The sequence below is a fragment of the Puma concolor genome, chromosome E4, assembly GCF_028749965.1.
Source record: "Puma concolor isolate L17-30 chromosome E4, mPumCon1.1.hap2, whole genome shotgun sequence".
NCBI lineage: Eukaryota > Metazoa > Chordata > Mammalia > Carnivora > Felidae > Puma > Puma concolor.
In genome coordinates this window covers 5,129,039-5,152,463 of record NC_141683.1, presented here as the reverse complement: position 1 = coordinate 5,152,463, position 23,425 = coordinate 5,129,039, and the positions used below count along the sequence as shown (strand labels likewise).

At 48.8% G+C, this 23,425-nt stretch overlaps 1 protein-coding gene across 4 annotated transcripts; it reads left to right on the top strand.

Moving 5' to 3' along the window:
- Positions 1–22,371, top strand: SLAMF6 (SLAM family member 6). Of its 4 annotated transcripts, XM_025915296.2 has the most exons (8): positions 13–208; positions 12,050–12,382; positions 16,862–17,125; positions 17,557–17,676; positions 17,904–17,942; positions 18,961–19,040; positions 20,436–20,510; positions 20,877–22,371. In XM_025915296.2, the coding sequence occupies exons 1-8, from the start codon at positions 94–96 to the stop codon at positions 21,021–21,023; spliced, it is 1,173 nt and encodes a 390-aa protein (XP_025771081.1). In that variant the 5' UTR covers positions 13–93; the 3' UTR covers positions 21,024–22,371. The 4 variants fall into 4 exon arrangements, with proteins under 4 accessions (XP_086550608.1, XP_025771083.1, XP_025771081.1 ...); XM_086694482.1 differs by lacking the exon at positions 12,050–12,382 and having other exon boundaries at positions 1–208; XM_025915298.2 differs by lacking the exon at positions 17,904–17,942 and having other exon boundaries at positions 12–208.
- Positions 22,372–23,425: the final 1,054 nt, after the last annotated feature.

Below are 23,425 nucleotides of genomic sequence, written 5' to 3'. Positions count from 1 at the left end.
GAATAGTAGGCAAATGAGGGCTGTCGGTGCGCAGGAAGGCTTACCACACCTCCGAGAGGAAGGAGAAGTCCGGGTGAGAACCACTTTCAGTTGATGACAGAAGCGCCAAGGGTGGACACCGGCCGCAGGAGGCCACCGGCTCCCGTCTGCCCCGCCGTCATGCTCTGTCTGCTCCTGTCTCTCGCGTTGGCCTCCTGCCTCAGCCCAGGTAAATGCGGGGGGTGGTCGCGCAGCCCCCCGAGCGACTCTCTGGTTTTGCGCGGCTCGCTCAGTCTACACCACTCATGCATAGGTGTCTGTCTGTCCCCCGCGGGGCCGGGTGGGTGTCACCGCCTCTCCACTTGGCACACGAAGCGCTCCCTTGGAGCTGACAGCTTCCCCTGTGTCTGCATTTATCTGCGGGGCATGGGAGGTGAGCTTGTTCTAAGAGCAGACAGTTTGGAGTTTACAACCAGCATGCTGTGAAATACAGAGTTCTGCCGTTAGGAAAGGGAGTTCTCTCCCCAAATGAGCTACTCTCTTGCTGGGTGACCTCAGGTAGGTTCCTTATGCCTCTTGAGTTTCAGTGTCCGCGTCGTAAATATTGACAACCCTATGGTTCAGTGTGGCCAAAATTTCTAGGCACAGGGCAAACGCTGGAAATAGCCCTATTTTATTACTGTGATCGCTGGCTCTCCCTTCCTGTGATTCATATCAGAGGCTAGCTAGGCTGCCAGAACTTTATATGGCCACAGAAAGTCTTGGCCCGTCCTGCCTCCCCGTTCCCCACTGACCAGTACATGGAAAACGGGAAGGTTCGTGTCATGTTTGGGGAATCACCGGTGGTTATTGGAACCAAAGCACAGGCTTCAGGGACAGACGGGGCAGGAGACGAGACAGAAAAGCTAGGCCAGATGGGGCACCCGGGTGGCTCAGTCGGTTAAGCGTCCGACTTCAGCTCAGGTCACGGTCTCAGTCCGTGAGTTCAAGCCCCGCATCTGGCCCTGTGCTGACAGCTCAGAGCCTGGAGCCTGCTTCGGATTCTGTGTCTCCCTCTCTCTCTGCCCCTCCCCCGCTCACGCTCTGTTTCTCTCACTCTCAAAAATGAATAAATGTTAAAAAAAAAAAAAAGTTAAAAAAAAGAAAAGAAAAGCTAGGCCAGGGTAGCGGATGAAAATAGCTAATACTTCCTGACGCCTTCTGTTCAGGGCCCTGGGCCAAGTACTCTGCACGCATTATATACATAAGCCTCAGTACAGGTCTCAGGAGCTTGTGCTATATTGACCCCATTTTACAATGAGAATTTAAATAACTGGCCCAGATTTCGTTAGCCAGCAGGTGGCAAGCTCTTGCAACAGTTCTGAGAAATAGTGACCAGTGCCCAGACACAGCCGCAGTGCAAGAGAAAGGGCCACGGTGACAGTCACTGTGGATGCAGAATTAACAAGACGGACACCAGGAGGGTGGGGGAGGCTCTGCTTGTCTAGCTTCTGGGGACACATCGTGAACAGAGCGGGTGAAAACTGTTCCCCGTGAAGCTCACATCTGAGCAGAGGAAACAAGTTACCTAAGTGAAATGGCATAGTGGACAGTGACAAATGATAAGGAGGAAAAAAAATCAAGCGGGGAATGGGGATGTGAAGGATGGTGGAAGGAAGGGGCAGGGAGATTTCAGACAGAGTCGCCAGAGGTGATAAAGTTGGGGGACGAAGGGAAGGGAGGCGGGGAGTTCAAGGTCGGATCTACCGATTTGAAGACATCAGGGTGATATCCGTGAGATTTCCGGGGAGCGGCTGGAAATTGAGGACTAGAGGCTGGAGGCGCGGACATCACGGCAGGGAGATTATCACCAAAGCTAAGAAACAGTGCAAGGAGAGCAGAGCCATGGGAGATAACGTGTCCATCCTGTCCTGTCTTTCTAGAGGTCTCCAGGTACAGGGCGTGGCCTCCATGTGATGTCCCCAGCACTGTCTATCCCAGACATGACCTTTGATGGGAAAGTCAATGCATTATCGCTTTGTAGCGACCTCAGTAGCCCAAATCAGGGGAATATCCATTTTGATAAGGGCCTTTGTTACCTCATTTGCCATTCCTGCCCCACAGGGAGAGGCCTCAATCCATCTAGTGAACGTAACTACAAATATCTAGTATTTGAAACCCCCAGGGGCTGCTGGCATGACGGTAAAACCCGTTTGCCAGTCTTCCGCAGGCAGTGTCCCCCTCGCCTGACTTGCCTCGGCTAATAATAATAATCTCTTTCATCCCTGGACCGTATATTGTCTCTGTTGACCACAGGCATGAAGCTTCTCTGCCACCGTCAGTTGGATCTTGTGCACTCTTTAAACGCTTTTTTGTAATGTTTATTTATTTTTGAAGGAGAGAGAGGTAGGGACAGAGAGAAAAGGGGCGGGGCAGAGAGAGGAGACCCAGAATCCGAAGCAGGCTCCAGGCTCCGAGCTGTCAGCCCAGAGTCCGATGCGGGGCTGGAACCCGGGAACCGTGAGAGCGTGACCTGAGCCGAAGTCGGACGCTTGAGCGACGGAGCCCCCCGGGCGCCCCTAGGTCACGTGCACTCTTTTTAAAATTTTTTTTTTTCAACGTTTATTTATTTTTGGGATAGAGAGAGACAGAGCATGAACGGGGGAGGGGCAGAGAGAGAGGGAGACACAGAATCAGAAACAGGCTCCAGGCTCTGAGCCATCAGCCCAGAGCCTGACGCGGGGCTCGAACTCACGGACCGCGAGATCGTGACCTGGCTGAAGTCGGACGCTTAACTGACTGCGCCACCCAGGCGCCCCAGGTCACGTGCACTCTTAAGAAGCCCCCAAGAAGTCTGCTTGGGCCCCTGGACTTTCCCACTGCTCTTTGTCATCTGATTATCAGGGCCCATCCTCAGCCTGGTTTTGCTGCTTCCTCTGTCTCCACATGGGGGTAGGTTGGGGTGGACTGATAACGAGGCAAGGAGGTTATCGCTGTGCTGCAAAATCTCCCGTGACCTAGCAGCCCTTCCTGTGGCTGCGGCCGCCAAGCTACTTGCCTGTACGACTTCTGAATTTCCTTTCTGGTGGGACTCGCAATGCACCATGGGCACCTTGCTCGACTTGTGCGCAGTTTCCAACACCCCGCGGGTCTCTCTGCCAAAGCTGGTTTCTTTATATCCAGGTTTCGTAAGCCTTTCCTTCCATTTGGCTCCATGGGCATGGAAGACAGAGAAGGTGTATTTAGAATCTTTTATGTAGAATAAAGTGCTAACCGGTAGCACTTTATGTCTGCCTTTCGGGCCGAGGGGCCTGGGGTTGGCCTCTTGGCCTCTACAAGAGCATTCAGGGACACCACGTCCCTGCCTTTCTTGCCCATCTACAGATTGGCCTTCCTCCGCCCTGGCCAGGGATCCACTTGGGAGATCTCTGCGACTTGAGACTTGACCGGTTCCTTCTGGGCAACTGTGAGGGGTGGAGGAGCGAGGTCAGGAAGCAGGGTAGCTGGGTTTAAAGTGCGATGCGGCTTCAGCCGTAGCTGAGGGGGATCTAGCAGGTGGCTTGATATTGTCGTGTTCTGTGTTGGGACAGCCGCAGATGTCCTTTGGTTTCTGATAAACCGGAGACCAGGTGCAGGGTCCAGACTGTCCTAGGTGGACCCACACTTTCTTTTTACTTCTTTTATCAAAAGGCACGTGGCTGCCCCAGCTCTCAGGCAGGGACACCAACTCCTGGCCACCATGTCCGAATGTTCAAAGAAATCAGCCACCACGCTCTCATTTAAGGGCCCCAGCATCTGTGTTAACACCCCCACAGCCACGCCTTATCTTTCACGTCCATATAAATCAAATGCTTTTCAAGGTCTGGTAACGCTAAGGTTGGGGCTTCTGAACACATGGGATCTCTTTCTTTTCTACAAAATAGTTTCCATTGCAATGTGCCGTTGAGTTTTAAAGTTCCATTTTCTGGGGGCGCCTGGGTGGCTCAGTCGGGTGAGCGTCCGACTTCGGCTCAGGTCACGATCTCGTTGTCCCTAAGTTCGAGCCCCGCGTCAGGCTCTGGGCTGATGGCTCGGAGCCTGGAGCCTGTGTCCGATTCTGTGTCTCCCTCTCTCTCTGCCCCTCCCCCGTTCATGCTCTGTCTCTCTCTGTCCCAAAAATAAATAAACGTTGAAAAAAAAAAAAAATTCAAAAGCCTTCCAGTGCTGGAGGCTACAGGCCACAGGCTGTTGTTCAGAATGGAACTTGTCCCATGTTCTGGGAACCTTCCTTAGAGCCTCTGAACTACCAAAGGTCGCATACAGGGATTAGGGGTGACACAAATGCCACACGATCTTGCTCCCAGAATATTTAAGCCTCGAGTGGCTTGTCCTTAAGAAAAAGGCCATGGGTGGCTCCGTCGGTTAAGTGTCCGACTGCGGCTCAGATCATGATCTTGCGGTTCGTGAGTTCGAGCCCCGCCTCGGGCTCTGTGCCGACAGCTCAGAGCCTGGAGCCTGCTGTGGATTCTGTGTCTCCCCCTCTCTCTGGCCCTTCCCCTCTCTCTCTCTCTGTCTCTCTCTCTCAAAAAATAAATAAACATTAAAAAATTTTTTTTTAATTGTAAAGAAAAAGGCTAGAGAAAGAAAGGTCTTGGGGACTGCCAAGGACTCTGGTCGTCTATCTTAACTGTTAGTAAGTGAAGTTACACCAGAGAACTGGGGGGCCCTACTTACAGATCGCCAGTACCGAAAAGAAGGGAAGGACAAGGTATACAACGTCCAGGCTCTCAGGGTGGAGATTCAGACAGTCGACAACAGTCAATTGAATAAAAACATACAGATACTACACCAGCCGGGACGGAGACGTCCGGCAAATCTCCCGGACTCTAAGCACAAGACACCAGCACAACAGGGTCCAGTGTCCCCAGCGAAGAGGTCAAGTTTACCCTCTGACTAGTCTCAAAACGATCGCTCCCGTTTCGCCGGGCTGGAGCATCCAAGCCTCCCGGATAGCCAGGTTGTGCAGTCTTCCTAATGGTCTTTCCCAGTTCACCCAGACTTTGTGAGACACTCTCTAAAATCTGTGCTGTAGACCCGGCCTATGCCAGCAGAGAGCCTTCCGAATAAAAACACTCGGTGCAGCCGCTGGATCTCGGGGGAGGTCCCAACACCGGTGGTCGTTACAGGCACCAAGGAGGGGGAACCCCGCATGGAATCCGCTTCCAGCCCGGCCCCGGGAGCTTGAATGGGTTAGCCCAGGACGAGGGGACACTGCCCTCTACTCCATTCACCAGACACCAGGGAATCGGAGGGCAGAGTCGCAGAAGGACAAGAGTCCCACCTGGGTCACCAACATTTGTTACCGAGCCAATGTGGGTGGGCCCCTCGGTGAGTTACAGAGAGAAGCTACACCGGCCGGAGCTGCCTTACCAAGTCCTCTATTTGCAGCAAATACGGAGAACATGGAGAATAATTCCCAAGGCGGTGACTCCCCAAACAGGAGTGAGCGGACTCCTTTTTTCCTGTTTCAAACCAATTTTTTAAAATTCAAGTGTAATTATTTCATTGTATTTTATTTTTATTTATTTATTTTCTTCATGAAATTTATTGTCCAATTGGTCTCCACACAACACCCAGTGCTCATCCCCACAGGTGCCCTCCTCCATGCCCCTCCCCCACCCTCCCCTCCTTCCCACCCCCCATCAACCCGCAGTTTGTTCTCAGTTTTTAAGAGCCTCTTCTGATTTGGCTCCCTCCGTCTCTAACTTTTTGTCGAGTGTAGTTACCAAACAGTGTTACATTCGTTTCAGCTGTACGACGTAGTGATTCAACAATTCAATACATCACTCAGTGCTCATCCCGATGAGTGTGCTGTTCACTCCTTTCACCTCTTTTCCCTGTCGCCCTACCCAGCCCCAGCGCCCCTTTAGTGCCCAGCAGTTTGTTCTCTGTAGTTAAGAATCTGTTTCGTGGCCTGCCTCTTTTTTTCTTTGTTTTATCCCTTAAATTCCACACAGGAGTGAGACCATATGTATTTGTCTTTCTCTGCCTGACTTATTGATTTCATTTAGCATTATAGCCTTCAGGTCCATCCATGTTGTTGCAGATGGCAAGATTTCGTTCTTTTTTATGGCTGAATAATATTCCATTGAACGTACATGCCGCATACTCTTGGTCCATTCGTCCGTCGATGGACGCTTGGGCTGCTTCCATATCTTGGCTATTGTTAACAATGCTGCTGTAAACACAGGGGTGTGTGTATCCCTTTGAATTCGCGTTTTTGTATCTTTTTGGTAAAGACCCCGTAGTGCAACTGCTGGGTCGTAGGGTAGTTCTATTTTTCATTTTTTGAGGAACCTCCCTCCTGTTTTCCACAGTGGCTGCACCAGTTTGCATTCCCACCAGCTGTGCACAGGGTTCCTTTTCCTCCACAACCTCGCCAACACCTGCTACTTCTCGTGTTTTTTTTTATTTTAGCCATTCTGACGGGTGTGGGGTGACATCTCCTTGTGGTTTTGATTTGCATTTCCCTGGTGACGAGTGGTGTTGAGCATCTTGTGTCTGTTGGCCATCTGGATGTCTTCTTTGGACACTGTTCATTTCTTCTGCCCATTTTTTCACTGAATTATTTGGTTTCGGGGTGCTGCGTTGTAGAAGTTCTTTATATATTTTGGCTACTAACCCTTCACCTGATAGGTCATCTGCAAGTATCTTCTCCCATTCAATAGGCTGTCTTTTTATTTTGTCGATGGTTTCCTTCACTGGGAAACAGTTTTTATTTTGGTATAGCCCCAACGGTTCAGTTCTGCTTTTGTTTGCCTTGCCAAAGGAGCCGTATCTAGAAAAATGTTTCCATGGTTGACGTGTTTTCTTCTAGGAATGTTATGGTTTCAGGTCTCGTATTTAGGTCTTTAATCCATTTTGAGTTTATTTTTGTGTATGGTGTAAGAGAGTGGTCCAGCTTCTTTCGCATGTAGCTGTCCAGTGTTCCCAACACCATTTGTTGAAGAGACCTTTTTAGTTCCCATGGCATGTTCTTGCCTCCTTTATCAGAGATTAATTGACCATATAATTGTGGGTTTATTTCTGGGCTCTGGGCTCTGTTCCTTTGACCTGTGTGCCCACTGTGTGCCAGTAACGTGGTGTTTTGATTACTACAGCTTTGTGGTATAACTCAAAATCTGAAATTGTGATACCTCCAGCTTTGTTCTACTTTTTCAAGATTGCTTTGGCCATTCAGGGTCTTTTGCGGTTCCATCCAAATTTTAGGATTGTTTGTTCTGTTCCGTGAAAAATGCTGTTGGTATTTTGACAGAGATTGCATTACATTTGTAGATAAGCAATTAGTCAGAGAAAGACGCTATCACATGACTTCACTCACATGAGGAATTTAAGACACAACACAGATGAACATCAGGGAAGGGAAATAAAAATAATATAAAAACAGGGAGGGGGACAAAACATAAACGACTCTTAAATATAGACAACGAACAGGGTTGCTGGATGGGTTGTGGGAGGGGGGATGGTCTAAATGGGTAAAGGTCATTAAGGAACCTACTCCTGAAATCATTGTTGCACCAAGTTAGTTGTAAATTAAATAATAAATACATTTTTAAAAAGAGAGTAAAAAGGCAATCCACAAAGTGGGAGAAAAAGATTTTCGAAATATATTTTGTATCTAGAATACACCAAGAGCTCCTAAATAATAAGAAAAAAACCTGAGAATCCATTTAAAAGTGGATCAAAGATTTCAACAGACAAGTGACTAAAGTAAATATTCAAATGGAAATGGCCAATAAATATATTAAAAGGTATTGAATGTAACTGGTCGTAAGGGAAAGGTAAATTAAAACCACAACAAGCTACCAATATATCCGCATCAAGCATTGGGAACTTTATAAAAATCTGGGTAATGGAAAAAAAATTGTAGATAAGCAGGTTCCTCTTATTGGGGTCTGGGATGGATACGGAGAGGGGGAGGCCTGATCATCACGTGTCATGGGCAGGCATAGACCTTCACATGCACACCCAGAAAACGTGCCTATACATATATTATACGGTATGCTAATGAGGTTTATGCCCGTCCCAGGGCAGGGATTTTAATATTGTCCTAGAGCTGAGGTACCTGTCTGGCACTTTATGACTCAGCTGCCCAGGCGTGTCCTGGGGGGTCCTACTCAAAATGTTTCTTTTCCTGTTCCAGCAATTCATTAGTTGGTTTCTAAAAGATAAAACCTATAGCTGGGCAGAGGCTTTGAGGAGTTTCCGGAGTGGAGGGGTTCTCCCTGCTGACAGAATCACATCGCCTGGACCCCAAAGCAGCTCTCCTTGTGCCAAAATTCTCACAGAAGGGCTTTTGAACATTTCCTGTAACTTCTGACCTTCCCCTTCCCTGAGCAAAGTGCCCTAAGCCTTTTTCTTCTTCTTAGACCTTCAGGGGACTAATTCTACCTTCCCCTCCTCTACCTTCTTCCCCTTGGTCTCTTTTTCAGCCAGACTCTTTTCTCCTTCCCCTGAACCAAAACAAACTCCCCACAAATATAAGCAGAGGCAAACAGATATTTGAGCCCCTCCTTGAAGGATAAATAGGGACTCAGCAGGTGGAAAAAGCGACAAAGGGCATTCCGGGCAAAGGGAACAACGGGGCAAAGAAAGAGCGGGGCACTCTTGGAAGAATCACAAATCGTTGGGCCATAGGAACCTCTTGTTTTTATTCAGAACCCTGCTGTGATGTTATCGCCCCTGTGAAGGGTTCCCTGACAACCCCCAGCTCCCCCAGCCCCGGATGCGCATTTATTTGGGCTCCTCTACAGCACGTACCTCTGTTGGGTCAACATTTATTGAGCTAGAAATTGTGTTAAGTGCTAGGAACACAGAGATAATAAGCACAGTCTCTATCCCCAAGATGCTGGAAAAGAGAGGAAAACAGTCTCATAATTACAACAAAAAGAAAGAAGTACTTGGTGTTGAGTGTACCGGGTGCAACTGATGGTCCGTACAAGGTCAATGCAGAAGTCAGCCCCTTCCTAGCTCCAGACCCAGCTCATTGCACTGAAACTACTCGCTTGCCTGTTAGGCTCCTCTTCGACATGGTGAGCCCAGAGGACCAACATTTCTTATTCATGTTCCCAATCTTCAGCCCGGAAACTGGTCTATAAAAGCGATCTAGTCCATATGGTCTGAATGCCGTGAGTTCTAAAGCTCTACTCACTGAACTAGCATAGAACTGAGCAAATGGTAGAAAGAATGACTTGTTCAATGAATAGTTGCCATCTATATAAAAAAAAAAAAAGGAGGCATCAAGGAATGTGCTAGGCAGGAGGCAACAGCTCCTGGGGAGTCCTTGGGCCCCAGGGTATGCCCAGGCTCCTTACAAAAGAGAATCTGCTCCTTAATATCTTGGACAGAAAACCTCCAAGAGAAAGAACGGAGTGTCCAGTCACTCAACAGATACTCACTGGATGAATCCTATGGGCCTATGCTGTGCCAAGCAGTGTTCAAGAGTGATCACAACAATGAAAAAGACAGACGGAAACCTTTGCTCTCAGGGAGCTTACATTCTAGCAGAAGGGAGAGAGAATTTTTTTCTTTAAGGCAAATTATAAAGTAGGCTAGGTGGTAAGTATTACGGAGAAAAAGAAGTCCAAAAGCAGCTGAATGTACAGGGGTGAGGGGTGGTGATGAGGGAAGAGCAGTCCTCTCTGAGAGGGAATGTGTGCATTAAAGACCTTCTAGAGGTGAAAGAGTGAGCCACATGCACACCTGAGAGACAACACCCTTCCAGGCGGAGGGAACGGCAGGTGAACCAGCCCTGGCTTGCTCAAGGAATGGCCAGGCCGGAGTAGTTTGAGCAAAGTCAACTGGTCTGGGGAGAGTTATAGAAAAAATAGGTCAAAGACAGAAACATGAGCAGATCATTTTGGTCTTTAAAAAAAAAAGTTTTCTTAATGTTTATTTATTTTTGAGAGACAGAGAGAGAGAGAGAGACAGAGGAGAGCAGGGGAGGGGCAGAGAGAGAGGGAGACACAGAAACCAAAGCAGGCTCCAGGCTCCAAGCCATCAGCACAGAGCCCGACGCGGGGCTCAAACTCACGAGCTGCGAGGTCATGACCTGAGCCGAAGTCGGACGCTCAACCGACTGAGCCACCCAGGCGCCCCACCTTTTGGTCTTCATAGGTCATTGTAACTGTTTTCGTTTGGTTTGGGTTTTGTCGTCATTCTAACATTTTTTTAACTGAAATATACACATGACGAGAAAAGTGTACAAATCCTAAGTGTGAACTCAATGAATTATCACAAAATGAGTAAATCCGAGTATCCAGACCCAGCTCAAGAACTAGGACATTCGCAGCACCCCAGAGTCCCCCTTTTTGCTCCCTCCTACCTGCTCTCTCTCGCTCCTCCTCAAAGGTAACCACTGTCCTGACGTCAAGCAACAGATCTGTTTTGCCTGTTTTTAAACTTTCAGTAAGCGGGATCAACAACAGAAAAAGGCAAAATACATCTTTTGCTCAAGATTTTGCTTGGGATCGTCCCCCATGCCATTCCTAGAGGGAAGAGAGGTTAAGATGAGAAATCTTCCCCATCACGTTAAACCCCTGATGGGAAAGATGGGATGCGGGGCAGGGGGGGTGGGAATGGCCGGCAGCGTTCAGTGCCTGGCGTCTGCACAACCATCAAGGAAGGAGAGAGGCAGTGTGATCTCGCCCAAGAGCTGAGCGTCAGGATCCCGAGAGGTAGTTCCTCCCTGCTTAGATCTTCTCCTGAGAAGTAAGAGATCTGGAGAAGGTTGGGGGTCCTGGTTACAGTTACATATTCACCGACTCACTCAAACATTTCCAGATCCTCCTTCATGTTAGACACAGTGCCGAAATAGAAAGATAATCAGGGCATGGCCAGTTAGACAAACAAGCAAACACAGGACCACAAAATGGTGTGATGCGTGCTACGTATTTGCAGAGGATGCTCAGGAAGCATCCTCTTTAAGAATCGTTGTGACCAGGGGCGCCTGGGTGGCTCAGTCGGTTAAGCGCCAGACTTCGGCTCTGGTCACGATCTCATGGTTTGTGAGTTTGAGCCCCGCTCTGGCTCTGTGCTGACAGCTCAGAGCCTGGATCCTGCTTCAGATTCTGTGTGTGTGTGTCTCTCTCTCTGCCCCTCCCCTGCCTATGCTCTCTTTCTCTCTCTCTCTGTCAAAAAAGTAAATAAACATTTTAAAAAATTAAAAAAAAAAAAAAAAAGAATCGTTGCGACCATTTCACCTTTTTTGCTCAAACATGAATGGCTCTGAGATAGGCTCACGAGAACAGGACCACCGTCCGTTCCTTTGAAGTTATATTTATCGCTTCTGTATTTATCAGTTTTAGCTCCTCCACTTTGAGAATAGAAAAGATATTTTCTGGTATCACCAAAAGAGCAAAAAGCAAGTGAGGTCAAAATCGTTGGGTCTGAATCCTGACCCTTATTCTGTAGCTGTGTGACCCTGGGGAAAAAAAGGAGTTCAACGATCTGTGCCTCCGCTCTTTTATCTATAAATGGAGATGATAATATCCGATCTGCCTCCCAGAATTGCACCAGCATCGAAGGAAATAATGAATGTAAAGAGCTATAAATTCCTAGTATCAGTCCTCTAACCACCACCCCACCCACCCCCAAACCTACTATGTTGGGCACAGCAGATAATCAGTGAGTGTTGAGCTTTCATTAAACTTCATCAGCAAAGACTTGTGATTGCTGGAGTCTATGCTAGGGAGCTGACGCAGTTCCCTCTCTCCCTCCACCTCGGGCCCAGAGAACTCAGAGGCTGGAGTCAGATATTGTGGTCACGACCCAAGAGTGACCAGCCAGGATAGGAGGGTGGACTGGGCCAGAACCATCTGGGCCAACTTCCCATTATCCAAGAACACCAGACATTTTGTTGGGGGTGGGGCCTCTGTGATTGTCCATTTCCACACTTCTCCTAACCCTGTGTCTCTTCATCATATGTCCGGGCATCAGTATCAGAAGGCTCTAACAGATGGGCAGAGGTAGGGAAAGGGTGTGGGGAGCAAGGGGTGAGCCGGCGGGGTGGGGGGGGGGTGCGGTTAAAGCAATTTCCCTTCTGTGTTTACAGGGAACACAGCTTCACAAGCCAGCTCAACCCCACTGATGGTGAATGGGACTCTGGGGGAGTCGGTAACTTTTCCCTTGAAGCTTCCTATATCTGAGGATAGTCATTCCATCACCTGGCTTTACAACGGAACATCTATAACCTTCATACAACTAAGCGATCCTTCAGATCCCCAGATCATACTGACGAATCCAAAATGGAAAGACCGGCTGCAATTCACCAGGAACTATTCCTTACAGCTCAGCAACCTGACAATGGCTGACGCAGGATCCTACCATGCCCAGATAACCACACAAACCTCTACAGTGTTTTCCAGTTACAAGCTGAGGATCTTCAGTGAGTGAAAGCATGGGGGTTAATTGTGTATGGACTGAAAGGTAGGACGTATGTCAATCCTATGTGACAGCCAGTCACATAGTGACCACCATAGCCTAGTGGTAAACAGCATAGTATTTGGAGTCAGACTGAGGTCCAGCAGTGAACAATCTCAATGGCATTGCTCGGCCAGTGAGTGACAGAGTGGAGAATAGAACCTAAGTCTTGTGACTCCTGGCCCCCAATCACATCACTCTCCCTCACCCAATAAAATAGTCCCTCTTGGGGCACCTGAGTGGCTCAGTCAGTGAAGCATCTGACTTCTCATTTCGGCTCAGGTCATGATCTCAGAGTTGTGAGATCGAGTTCCACGTCCAGCTCCACGTAGACATCACGGAGCCTGATCGGGATTCGCTCTCTCTCTCTCTCTCTCTCTCTGCCCCTCCCCTGCTCTCGCTCACTCACTCTCTCTCTCTCTCTCAAAGTAAATAAATAAACTTAAAAAAAAAAAAATAGTCCCTCTTGACCAGAAATGTAATGGAAGTGGGGCACCTGGCTGGCTCAGTTGGAAGGGCATCCCTCTTGATCTCGGGGTCACAAGTTCAAGCCCCACATTGGGTGTAGAGATTACTTAAATAAATAAAACTTAAAAAAAAAAAAAGAAATGTAATGGAAGTAACAGAAGTGAAATAGCTGTGACTCTGTTACCACGTGCATTACCTGTATCTGTTGGGTAATCTTCACCAAAGCTCCACGAGGTAGATACGAACCCTTAACCCTGAGGCACAGGGTCAGTCACAGCAACCTGCCTACAGTCACAGAGGAGACAGTAAGTGGGAGAGTTTCCCACATGACTAGCTGGCATGACACGTCCCTTTACACAAAGGCTCGTCTGGCTCAATGGAGAATGATCAGTATACAGAACAGTGGTGTACCTAGAAAGTGCTCTGTACGGATGAGTTGATAACGAGAAAGATCTTTTCTACAAGGTTATTTAATTTCCAAGAACATTTTCCCCAGACAGTTCACGTCCTCAACATAAAATTATGGAAACCATGAGACAGCTTGCCAATCGGTATCAGAAAAAAAAAAAAAAAAAGATCCTTCTAGCAATCAGTGGTGTTCGAGATGCCTTGAATGCCTTTAAGACCATCTCTTAGCAGGAATGGTGTATAGGAGATTCAAGCTTGAACTGGCAACTTTGAAGGTCACCGAGATTCCATACGTCTCATCTACCCGAGAGTCTACAGTGTCTAAAACTCACCCAGAGCCCTTTGGGTTAAGACGTGGAATCCAAAAAAGCACTTCAGTTAAAGTAAGATGTCACCACAAATAGGTTACTTGTGAACCTTTATAATCCCCTAAATATTTGGCAGATGTACCGTGTTAGATTGGTCAAAGTCATGTCCCTAAAAGAACAGGACACAGAACAGGTAAATATGATAGGAAAGAGAGGTTGTCTAGAAAAGTCTGCCACAGGAATTCCAACCAAACAGGTAAAATCACCCTGGGACAGGGTATTGATATCTTGAAGCTGTTAAACAAATCACCACAAAGTCGGTGGCTAACATCAGAAATTTTATTCTCTCACAATTCTGGAGGCCCAAAGTCCAAAATCAAGGTGTGGGCAGGGCCACCGTCCCTCTGGAGGCCCTGGAGGGCAATCTGTTCTTGGCCTCTTCCAGCTTCTGCTGGAATGCTGCTGGCACTCCTTAATGTTTGTTGGCCTGTGTCTGTGTCACACGAGTCTCTGCCTCCCTGTCACATCGCCTCCTCCTTTCCCTATGTTATCTCCTCTTCTGTCTCAAATATCTCTCTGCTCTCCTCTTGCAAGGACACTTATCACTGGATTTAGGGCCCACCCAGATAATCCAGAATCATCTCTTCATCTCACTTAATTACATCTGCAAAGACCCCTTTTCTGAATAAGATTCTGGGAATTAGGATGCGGAGATATCTTTTGGGAGGGTGTCATCATTCAACCCACTACAGGCAGAATCACTCTGGGTGACCAGAGGTCATCAAGTCAGTGCTAGGACCCTGGAGAGAAGAGAGACATCCGGTGGAAAGTCTGAGAACAGACCCCGTATCAGTCTCCATCACACTGTTGAGATAATGTTCTTTAGCCACTGGTCAGAAGACAAAGCATGACTTCTGCAATAACCATACTCATGAGGTTCAACACCAAACCCTTCTCAGGACATTTTGGCATCAGGAGTGACAAGGAACAGAAGTCATTGTTAAATGGAGTGGTCATGGGGTGCCTGAGTGGCTCGGTCAGTTGAGACTCCGACTTTGACTCAGGTCACGATCTCGCGGTTCGTGAGTTGGAGCCCCACGTTGGGCTCTGTGCTAACAGCTCAGAGCCTGGAGCCTGCTTCAGATTCTGTGCCTCCCTCTCTCTGCCCCTCCCCCATTTGCAGTCTGCCTCTCTCTCTCTCTCTCTCTCTCTCTCTCTCTCTGTCTCAAAAATAAATAAATATTAAAAAAAATTTTTTTAATAAATGGAGTGGTCATAATAGGCTGAGAAGATAGCATTTGAGCCAAGACCTGTTGGAGGTGAGGGAGTGAGCCATGCAGATAGCTGAATGGAGAGGCCTCCCCTGTGCCTGGCAGGCTCAAGGAACACCAAAGAGGTCAAAGACCAAGGAGCAGAGTGAGGGGAGAGGAACAAGAAACAAGGTCAGTATGGAAATAGAGGCCACATCACGTATGGCTCTGAGAGCCTTCACAGGGACTTTGGTCTCTACTCTTGGTGAGACTGAGAACCATCAGAGGGTTTTGTGAAGTGCTTGGATTCTGGATATACTTTGGAGGTAAAGCCACCAGGGTATCCTGACGTGGTGGCGTGAGACGAAGAGGTAAGTCAGGGGTGGCTTCAGGGCTTTTGGCCTCAGCGACTGGAAAGGCGTGATTATCAACCAAGGTGTGGGAGGCTACGGACCGACCAGGTTCTGGAGAGGAAACCAGGAATGCTTTTGAACATGTGCAGTTTGAGAGACACATTATATCCAAGTGGAAATGTCAGGTAGGCAGTTTTATATTCATTAAGTGGGAAAAGGTAACAAGAGAGATTTTTGAGGTTAGCCATGGACACGGGTTGAGGGAAATGTGATATCCACGCCAAATATTTGCCATTGCTGTGCTGGGCACTGTCTCATTTAATCCTCATGTTGACCTGACAAGTTGGTATTGTTGCCCGATTTTACGTATAAGGTAACTTATATGTAAGTTTGTGTGAGGCGTGGAGAGATTTAAAAATGTCTCCACGGTCACATAACCAGGAAATGACAAAGCCGTAAGTCTGGCCAAGGTCTTCCTAACTCCAAATCCAACACTCTCCATTCCATGAAATTCCTTTCTGTCAGAATATGTCCCACCTCTACTCCACTAACTAAGCTTAGAGCATTCCTCAATATCTTCCCACCAGACAGTCGGGGTCATTCCGTTCTTTACTGGGTCATCGTTACCTCAGGCCAAGCCCCGCTCAGTGGCCTTTTTCTGTACCACTCCCACATCCCTACTGATTCACAGCTCCAGCCATTTGTTAAAGATATCTTTTAATGTTTATTTATTTTTGAGAAAAAGAGACAGAGCCCAAATTGGGGGGCGGGGGCAGAGAGAGAGAGAGGGAGACACGGAATGTGAAGCAGGCTCCAGGCTCTGAGCTGTCAGCACAGAGTCTGATGCGGGGCTCGAACTCACGAACCACAAGATCGTGACCTGAGCCGAAGTCTGACTGAACCACCCAGGCACCGCGCTACTGGCGTCTCAATAGCCAATATTTTCTGATCTTTGCTCTTAGAAATTTCTCCAATGCCTGGATATATTGTACTTCTTGGTTCTCCAGAATTACTTGCTCGTTCAGTTCCCTCACTTCTTTCTGTCGACATTTCCCTTTCTGTCTTGCTGACATTCCGCATCAGGATCTCTTTGTCCTCACTGGAGCCAGCATCCAATACAATGAGGACCAGCATTCCTGCAGATTCGTGAGAAGTACAAGTCTCCAAGGACACCGAGCTTTTATCTTCCACCCCAGCTAGGGAACTCTGATGGTGGAAAGAATAGGGCTCTTGAGTCTGGTTTACTGGCTTCTGCCCTGACTAAGGGCCAGTTGGCCCTCAGCTGAATTCCCCAACGTCTTCACACAAGGCCAGTGTACAAGGCTGGAAAGGATGCCAGGAATACACTGGGGCCCAGAAAGTAAATTGAGCAGCCCAGAATCACGCAACTAGTTGGTGATGGCCGTCGTGTGTCCCCACTCACTTCTCCCCCTGGCTGCTCTGTCTCATGCTGATGTCCCTCATCACTGGTCACCCCAGACCCTGACACCATCCTTTAGGCAATACAAGCCAAGTGACTTAAAGAGTAGACAGGCCATAGCATACAGTAGAGTGTTGGGAGGAATACAGAAGCATTTTGCGGTGGGAAGGGTATTTTTCACAATGGCCTGAAGACCAAGCCATTTGGTCTCAGGCCGGGCCTTTTCCCCGCGTGCAGGACCACTGAAGAACTTAGAAGTGGCCAACCACACTTGGCGATCCGAGAATGGGACCTGTGAGATCCACCTGACCTGCTCTGTGGAGAATATGAGTAACGACAACCTAGTAAGGTGGGAGGTCGCAGGAAGCGTATCTATAAGAGAAGCCAACCTCACTCTGTCCTGGGACCCCAAGAACTCCAGCGAAGAGAAGTACACCTGCATAGCTGAGAATCCTGTCAGCCAACTGTCCTTCTCTGTTTCCACCCAGAGTCTCTGCAAAGGTAACAGTCGGTCTCAGGTCTCCCCGAGAGCCTTGAGCAGCTGTGGGATGTGGTATGTCCTTCCTGCCCAAGGTGACTTCCCAAAACAGGGGCTCAGGGGGAGGCCACCCAACACTGCCGGGGTAGGACTAACACCCCCCCCCCACAGCTCCGTACCTCTCACTGCCTCCAGAGGCCTCTCCTCCCTCCCTCCCCCTAGTCCTCCAGCCCACTCAGGGCCCAGGAGCCAAGTCCTTGGGAAGTCGAAACTGCTCCCCACACCGGCTCTACCAGGCTCCTGCCCCGTCCACCACAGGGACTCCCACTCCCAGAAAGGCTGCCCAGAGCCGGAACCCACCCAGCCCCCAAAGGTGGCCTAGAAGAGGCTCAGCAGAGACCCTCAGGAGGGGTCTTTTCAGAAGAAAGATGCTCTTCTCTTTTTCTTTTTTCAGATTTTTTGAATGATGAATCCATTGGTATCCTATGGATTGCACTTGTGACTATTATTTTGATATGTCCAGTCATCGTGTTACTTGTTGTTTGGAGGAAGAAATACTGTTTGTGCAAGAGAGGTAAAGGGAGGGAGGAAGGTCCACTGGGACGGCCCCTGGGATGTGACCGCACACGTGCTAAATTTTCTCCAGAAAATGCATGACCAAGCCTCAAGGCCTGGCTGCCCTTCCCCTTCAGGTCCCCCTGCACCACATCCTCTAGAGAGACACCTGTGGGCGAGGGTTAGGGCGTGGGGGCCTCTCACACTGCACTCACAAATTTCCATTTCCCTGATTTTATTTTTCAGGCATCTTTCATTTCTCTGCTCAGCAAACCCAGACTTCTGGTGAGCTTGTAGACTCTTAGCTCCCAATCCTAAGACAGAGGGGGAGTCCTAGTGAAGGAGGAAAGGGGCCAGTCAGAAGGCTGGGTAATGAGAGAGGAGGGAGTCAGAATACCATTACTCAGGGGGACCAGATGGTGAAAGAGAGGTGACCCGTAACTATGCATGTCTGTCCCTGAAGGATCTCAGGCGTTGGGAAGAGGGTGGCTCCCCACCCCGTTGATGAGAAACCAGGTACCGGTGAAAGGCTCACTGTCCATTATCAACCAGCAAGTCCAGGGCAGGGACAGGGTTAGAGCATCAAAGGTCCACAGACAAACTGCCTGACCCTGTCACTCTTTCAGCCAGGGGATTTGAACACTGAGTAGACCCAGTCCAAAAAGAAAAGTGTGATACAGAGACAGGAACACAGGCTCTGGACTCAGACTGGCTGTGAGTCTCATTTCAGGGGTCAGAGATACACGACATCGTGTGTAGAGGACGAACGTGAGGTTCAGAGTCAGAAAGAAGGCAGGCATCCGAGTTCCTGTTCCATCACTTCCTCTTTGACTTTGTGCCAAGTTAATTGAACTTCCTGAGCCTCCGGTTTCTCATCAGTAATAATAAATACAATATAATATAACTATCCATAGTACAACCATCTGTAATAGAATCTGAGAGGTTTCCTAATACTTTATATGTGACATACCCCGGCTCCATTAAGCTTGCCAATGGCGTTCCCTGGCCCCTGTGGAGGCAGTGCTCTTTGGTCCCGGGAGCTCACTGGTCCACATGTGAATCCAGAGGGAGACGCTGAAGCTTTAGGACACCTCAAGACCACGTCCCCCCAAGAGATGAGGTCAGAAATAGAGCACACGGCTGAGAAGGTTCTAGTTCAACCCAGAACTTCAAAGAGTGTCAAAAATGAATGAACCCTAAGGAAGGGCATTGCCTCGACCAACTGCCTCTTTGGGGCCACAAAGTGCTGTGGAGTGGGACACTGAGAGAGCGGGACACTGACTGTGCCTTCCTGTGTTAACAGCAGAGAACATGAATAACTTAGAGTATGTCTCCATCTCTTCGGGGAACACCGTGTATGCTCATGTCACTCATCCAAAGAGGGTGAGTCCCTTCAGCTTTATATTCCATCATTGGCACGGTTTTTAGAGTCTTCGTACGCAAACTTGTCACCACAGTCATCTCTTTAGTCCAATGACCCCCACTGTGGAGGAGAGGAGAGGCAGTGGCAGCAGCGATGACGTTGCATGGGGGACCTTGCCAGCCCCCAGGGCTCTCGCCCCATGATGTGTTTGCTCACGCCCTACTTTACACGGTCCTCTAACTGCGTGACGCATCAGTAAGTCTTGTCCCTTGGCAGCTTAATTACGAGCTGCCTGGAAGTGAAAATGATGTTTTCCTCTCTGTTCCCTGAGCACGGTTCCCAGTAAACACTTGCTGAATAGATCGGAATTCAATGAAATTTGAGAGTTTCCAGAGAGCACAACTGTGTGGCAGGGGGGTTTCTTGCCCTGGATGGAGTAGAAATAGAGGAACTGAGAAACACTGTCTCAAGGGGGGGAGGTGGGGCAAGGATTCGCAACAGTAGAAGACAGTAAAGGCATGAGCGGCCTTCAACGCTCCCCTCCCCTCTGCAACATAGCAGATGGCCTTGGGCAGCCACCAGGAACTCCTTTGCCACACATCAGCAATTTCCCACCACCCCCAAAGTAAAGCATCCGCAGGTGGACCCTTCTAAATAGCACCATCCACCTTCTGAAAAGTAAGCCAAGATAACTCAGCACTCACCCACTGATGGAAGCGATGATCCCGCCAGGAATCTTAGGTTCCCCAAGCAAATGTCCCTTCACACAGCTCCTCGTGGTATTTCCAAGGTAGGCTCCTCGAAGGGAGGTGACAAGAAGGGTACTCCCCCTGGTCCAAATATCTCTGCTGCCTTCCTAATTCTCTCTTGGGGACAAGATGCATCACCCTCAACAACCCAATAAACGGCTCTCCAGCCAACTTGCTCACTTCTTCAGAAAAAAAAAAAAAAATCGCACTCTGGAGAATTTCAGAGGTTTTCTCCATGCCCTACATATTCCTTAGTTCGTTTTAAATGTCAAAACCCATGAGCACGGGGGACTTCTGCCGAAGGAGCTAAGACAAAAGATACAATACTCCTATACGCTCCGGCATAAGGTGGACGAAGGACAGCAGAGTCCGATGCAGGAAAGAACGCTTCCCTTTCTTCACACACCCGCCAACAAGGTTGCCCTTCTGTCCCTCTCTGGCTCTCGAGGCCACTGGTTGTGCTTCTTGTGTGGGCCTCGGGAAATGTCACTCAACTTTCTCTGGGTTGAGAGCTCGTGGTGTTTGGTCGCCAGCCCCTCTTGCTACATACTCTCTTACCCTTTCCTCCTGGAGGATGTTGGCATCGCCCCTCTGTGTTGCGTCGTCTTTCCCTGCACAAATATCTCTTTGTCTGTGAGCCGAATGTCTATGATTATTTTTTTACAGCAAACAAGTAACCCAACGCCTATGAAAAGCACTGATTCCTCCACAATTTACTCCACGGTTCATCAGTCCAAAGAGGTGAGCCCGTGAGTGTGCCCTGTTCTCACAGCTTACCTCTCTCCTTAGACTTAGAACTTTATAAGGGGAAATAAAAGTAAAGGGGGCCACGGGATAGATGGCACAGACACCAGCGGAATGTAGAAGGTCTCAGGGCATCACCAAAACGTAGAAGTTATCTTGTATGAGGCCCGTCACCCATCACTGAGTTTCCAACCTACCTGAATTCAGTTAAATTGCTTAAATTAAAATTTTAAGTCAGTTTTGCCTTAGCTCCGTATTCCTATCTGTCACTTAGTGCTTTCCAGACCTCCTCTATAGCCACGAGAGAGGTAGCCCGAGACACTGGTCCCCAGTAACCTGCTTGATTTTCCTTTTTGCCATTAGAGTAAGCCCATTTCTCCCCGGACGACTGCCCTCGGCAACGTCATCCAAGCGGCTGAGGGGTCTCAGCAGGAATGCAGGAAGCACATGGCTTCTCCCGATCCCTTGGGAGAGAACAAACACAGCGTGGTTTCTGCCTGGAGGACTTGAATATCTAGGATCATCGCTTCCAGTTCTGAGGACCGGAACCTGTTCGCCTCCGTCAAATATCGAAGGAATGACATCATTTCCAACATGGGACCCAAATAACATTTTCTAATGTGCTCCGGGTCAAAACACGCCTCGGCGAACAAGCCTGGATATTGACTTTCTCTTTGGCAACGGATGGGGTTGCGGTTGACAGGGACTGGTAATTCAGAAGACAACGACTTCTCTCCTTGTAGAGAGCAGCAGGACTGCGATTCGCTGGGAGAGAGTACCGTGTGTTACGTATGTTGTCTCCGGAATCGGACGGACCCATCCCCAAACCCTCCCGCATCGTTTACTAGACATACCTCCCGGGACCCGTGACGGAACCTCTTGAGCTCTGGTCTGCTAGACTGAAAAATGGGGATCAGCCTGTTAACTCAAACCAGGAACCGGAGTTATCCTTGACTTCAGCTGTTTCGTCACCAGGTCCTTTGGACTCTACCTCCACACATGTATGTCAGATCAACCCGCTTCTCTCCAAACCTTCAACCTCCATCCTGTATTAATCCACCATCATCTCCAACCTGGGCTACAACAGTAAACTCCAAACAAATGTCCCCCAGGTTTGCTCTTACCTCCCTCCGGTCCATTCTCCACAAGACAGCCGGAGTAATATCTTCAATATAAATCAGACCCTTCATTTGTCTGCTTAAGATGAACCCTGCGGGACTTCCCGGTCACTCAGAAAGAAACTGAGTCTCCGTGGCTCTGGGTGGCCTGGCGCCTCTACAACCTCGGCCGTCACCACTCACCCCTCTCTCTCTGATTTGGCCTCTCTGATTCTCTTTCAGCTCCTCGGAGGAGTTTGCTCACATCTGCCTCCAGACCCTTCTCTGCCTGCCTCCTTCCTCCTCATTCTATAGGTGTCAGCGCATATATGTCACTCTCCAAGAGAGACCTTCAGACCATTCTATCTGAATTGCATCCCCCTGTCACACTTTCCATGTCGTCTATCACATGCCATCGACTATTTATTATATTTAACGTCTCTTTCTCCGACTACTCCATACGCTCTCGGGGAGCAAGGACCGCAATGATTTCATCTCAGTATCCTGACCACCTAGCACAGGATCTATCACCTAGAAAATGTTCAACCGAGCTCCTGGGTGGCTCGGTCGGCTAAGCGACTGACTTCGGTTCAGGTCATGATCTCGCGGTCCGTGAGTTCGAGCCCCGCGGCGGGCTCTGCGCGGACAGCTCGGAGCCTGGAGCCTGCTTCGGAGTCTGTGTCTCCCCCTCTCTCTGCACCCCCCACCCCCTGCTCATGCTCTCTCTGTGTCTCTCAAAAATAAACAAACGTTGAAAACAGTGTTCAATGATACTTTTTAAATAGATAAATGAGCATCTAGTGGAGTCCTGGAAGAATTAAAGACAATGTGCCTGCAGCCCTTGGTGTATTCACAGAGCCCGATAAACACGAGCGTCAGTGTTCCGTTGTTACCATTCCTGTTGTTAAATTGCGTCCTCCTGAATTCTTACAGTCTTCTCACAAACCCTCACCACAAGAACGGAGAAGGAATACATTGTCTGGGACCCGCTTCCTTACCGGTTTGCCAGTTTACATCATTCCCTACCAGTCTACTCGGCTCAGATTTTAAAACTTCATTCTTTTGGGGCGCCTGGGTGGCGCAGTCGGTTAAGCGTCCGACTTCAGCCAGGTCACGATCTCGCGGTCCGTGAGTTCGAGCCCCGCGTCGGGCTCTGGGCTGATGGCTCAGAGCCTGGAGCCTGTTTCCGATTCTGTGTCTCCCTCTCTCTCTGCCCCTCCCCTGTTCATGCTCTGTCTCTCTCTGTCCCAAAAATAAATAAACGTTGAAAGAAAAAAATTAAAAAAAAAAAAAAACACTTCATTCTTTTATCCCCAGAGCGGAATTCTCTGATGTTTTTGTGCGTTTGAGATCTTCAAGATAAAAAAATTTTTTACAACGCTCTATGGAGGTGTGATCGACATACAAGAAGCTGGACGTCCTTAATGGCACACAACTCGATGAGTCTGGAGAGAAGTAGGCATTTGTGAAACTGACCACAGTCGGGACTATAAACGTATCTGGCACCATGAGAAGTGTCCTCTAGCCTCTTACGTTCCATTTTTAGTTTTTGGTGGGACGCGAACACCTGACATAAGACCTACCTGATTAGAAAAATGTTAAGTACGATATTGTTAATTATAGGCCCTAGGATGTACGGTGAATCTCTCTAGGACTCATTCCTCGCGCATAACTGAAATTTTATCCCCTTTCTCCCAACTCCGCGGAGCCAGGCCAAGGGCCGAGGCGCCGGGTCTATCTTCCCCAGGGCAGCACACAGATGTGCCAAGATAATGGGTGCCAACTCCTACATCTCCTTCCCTGGTGAAGGAGCAA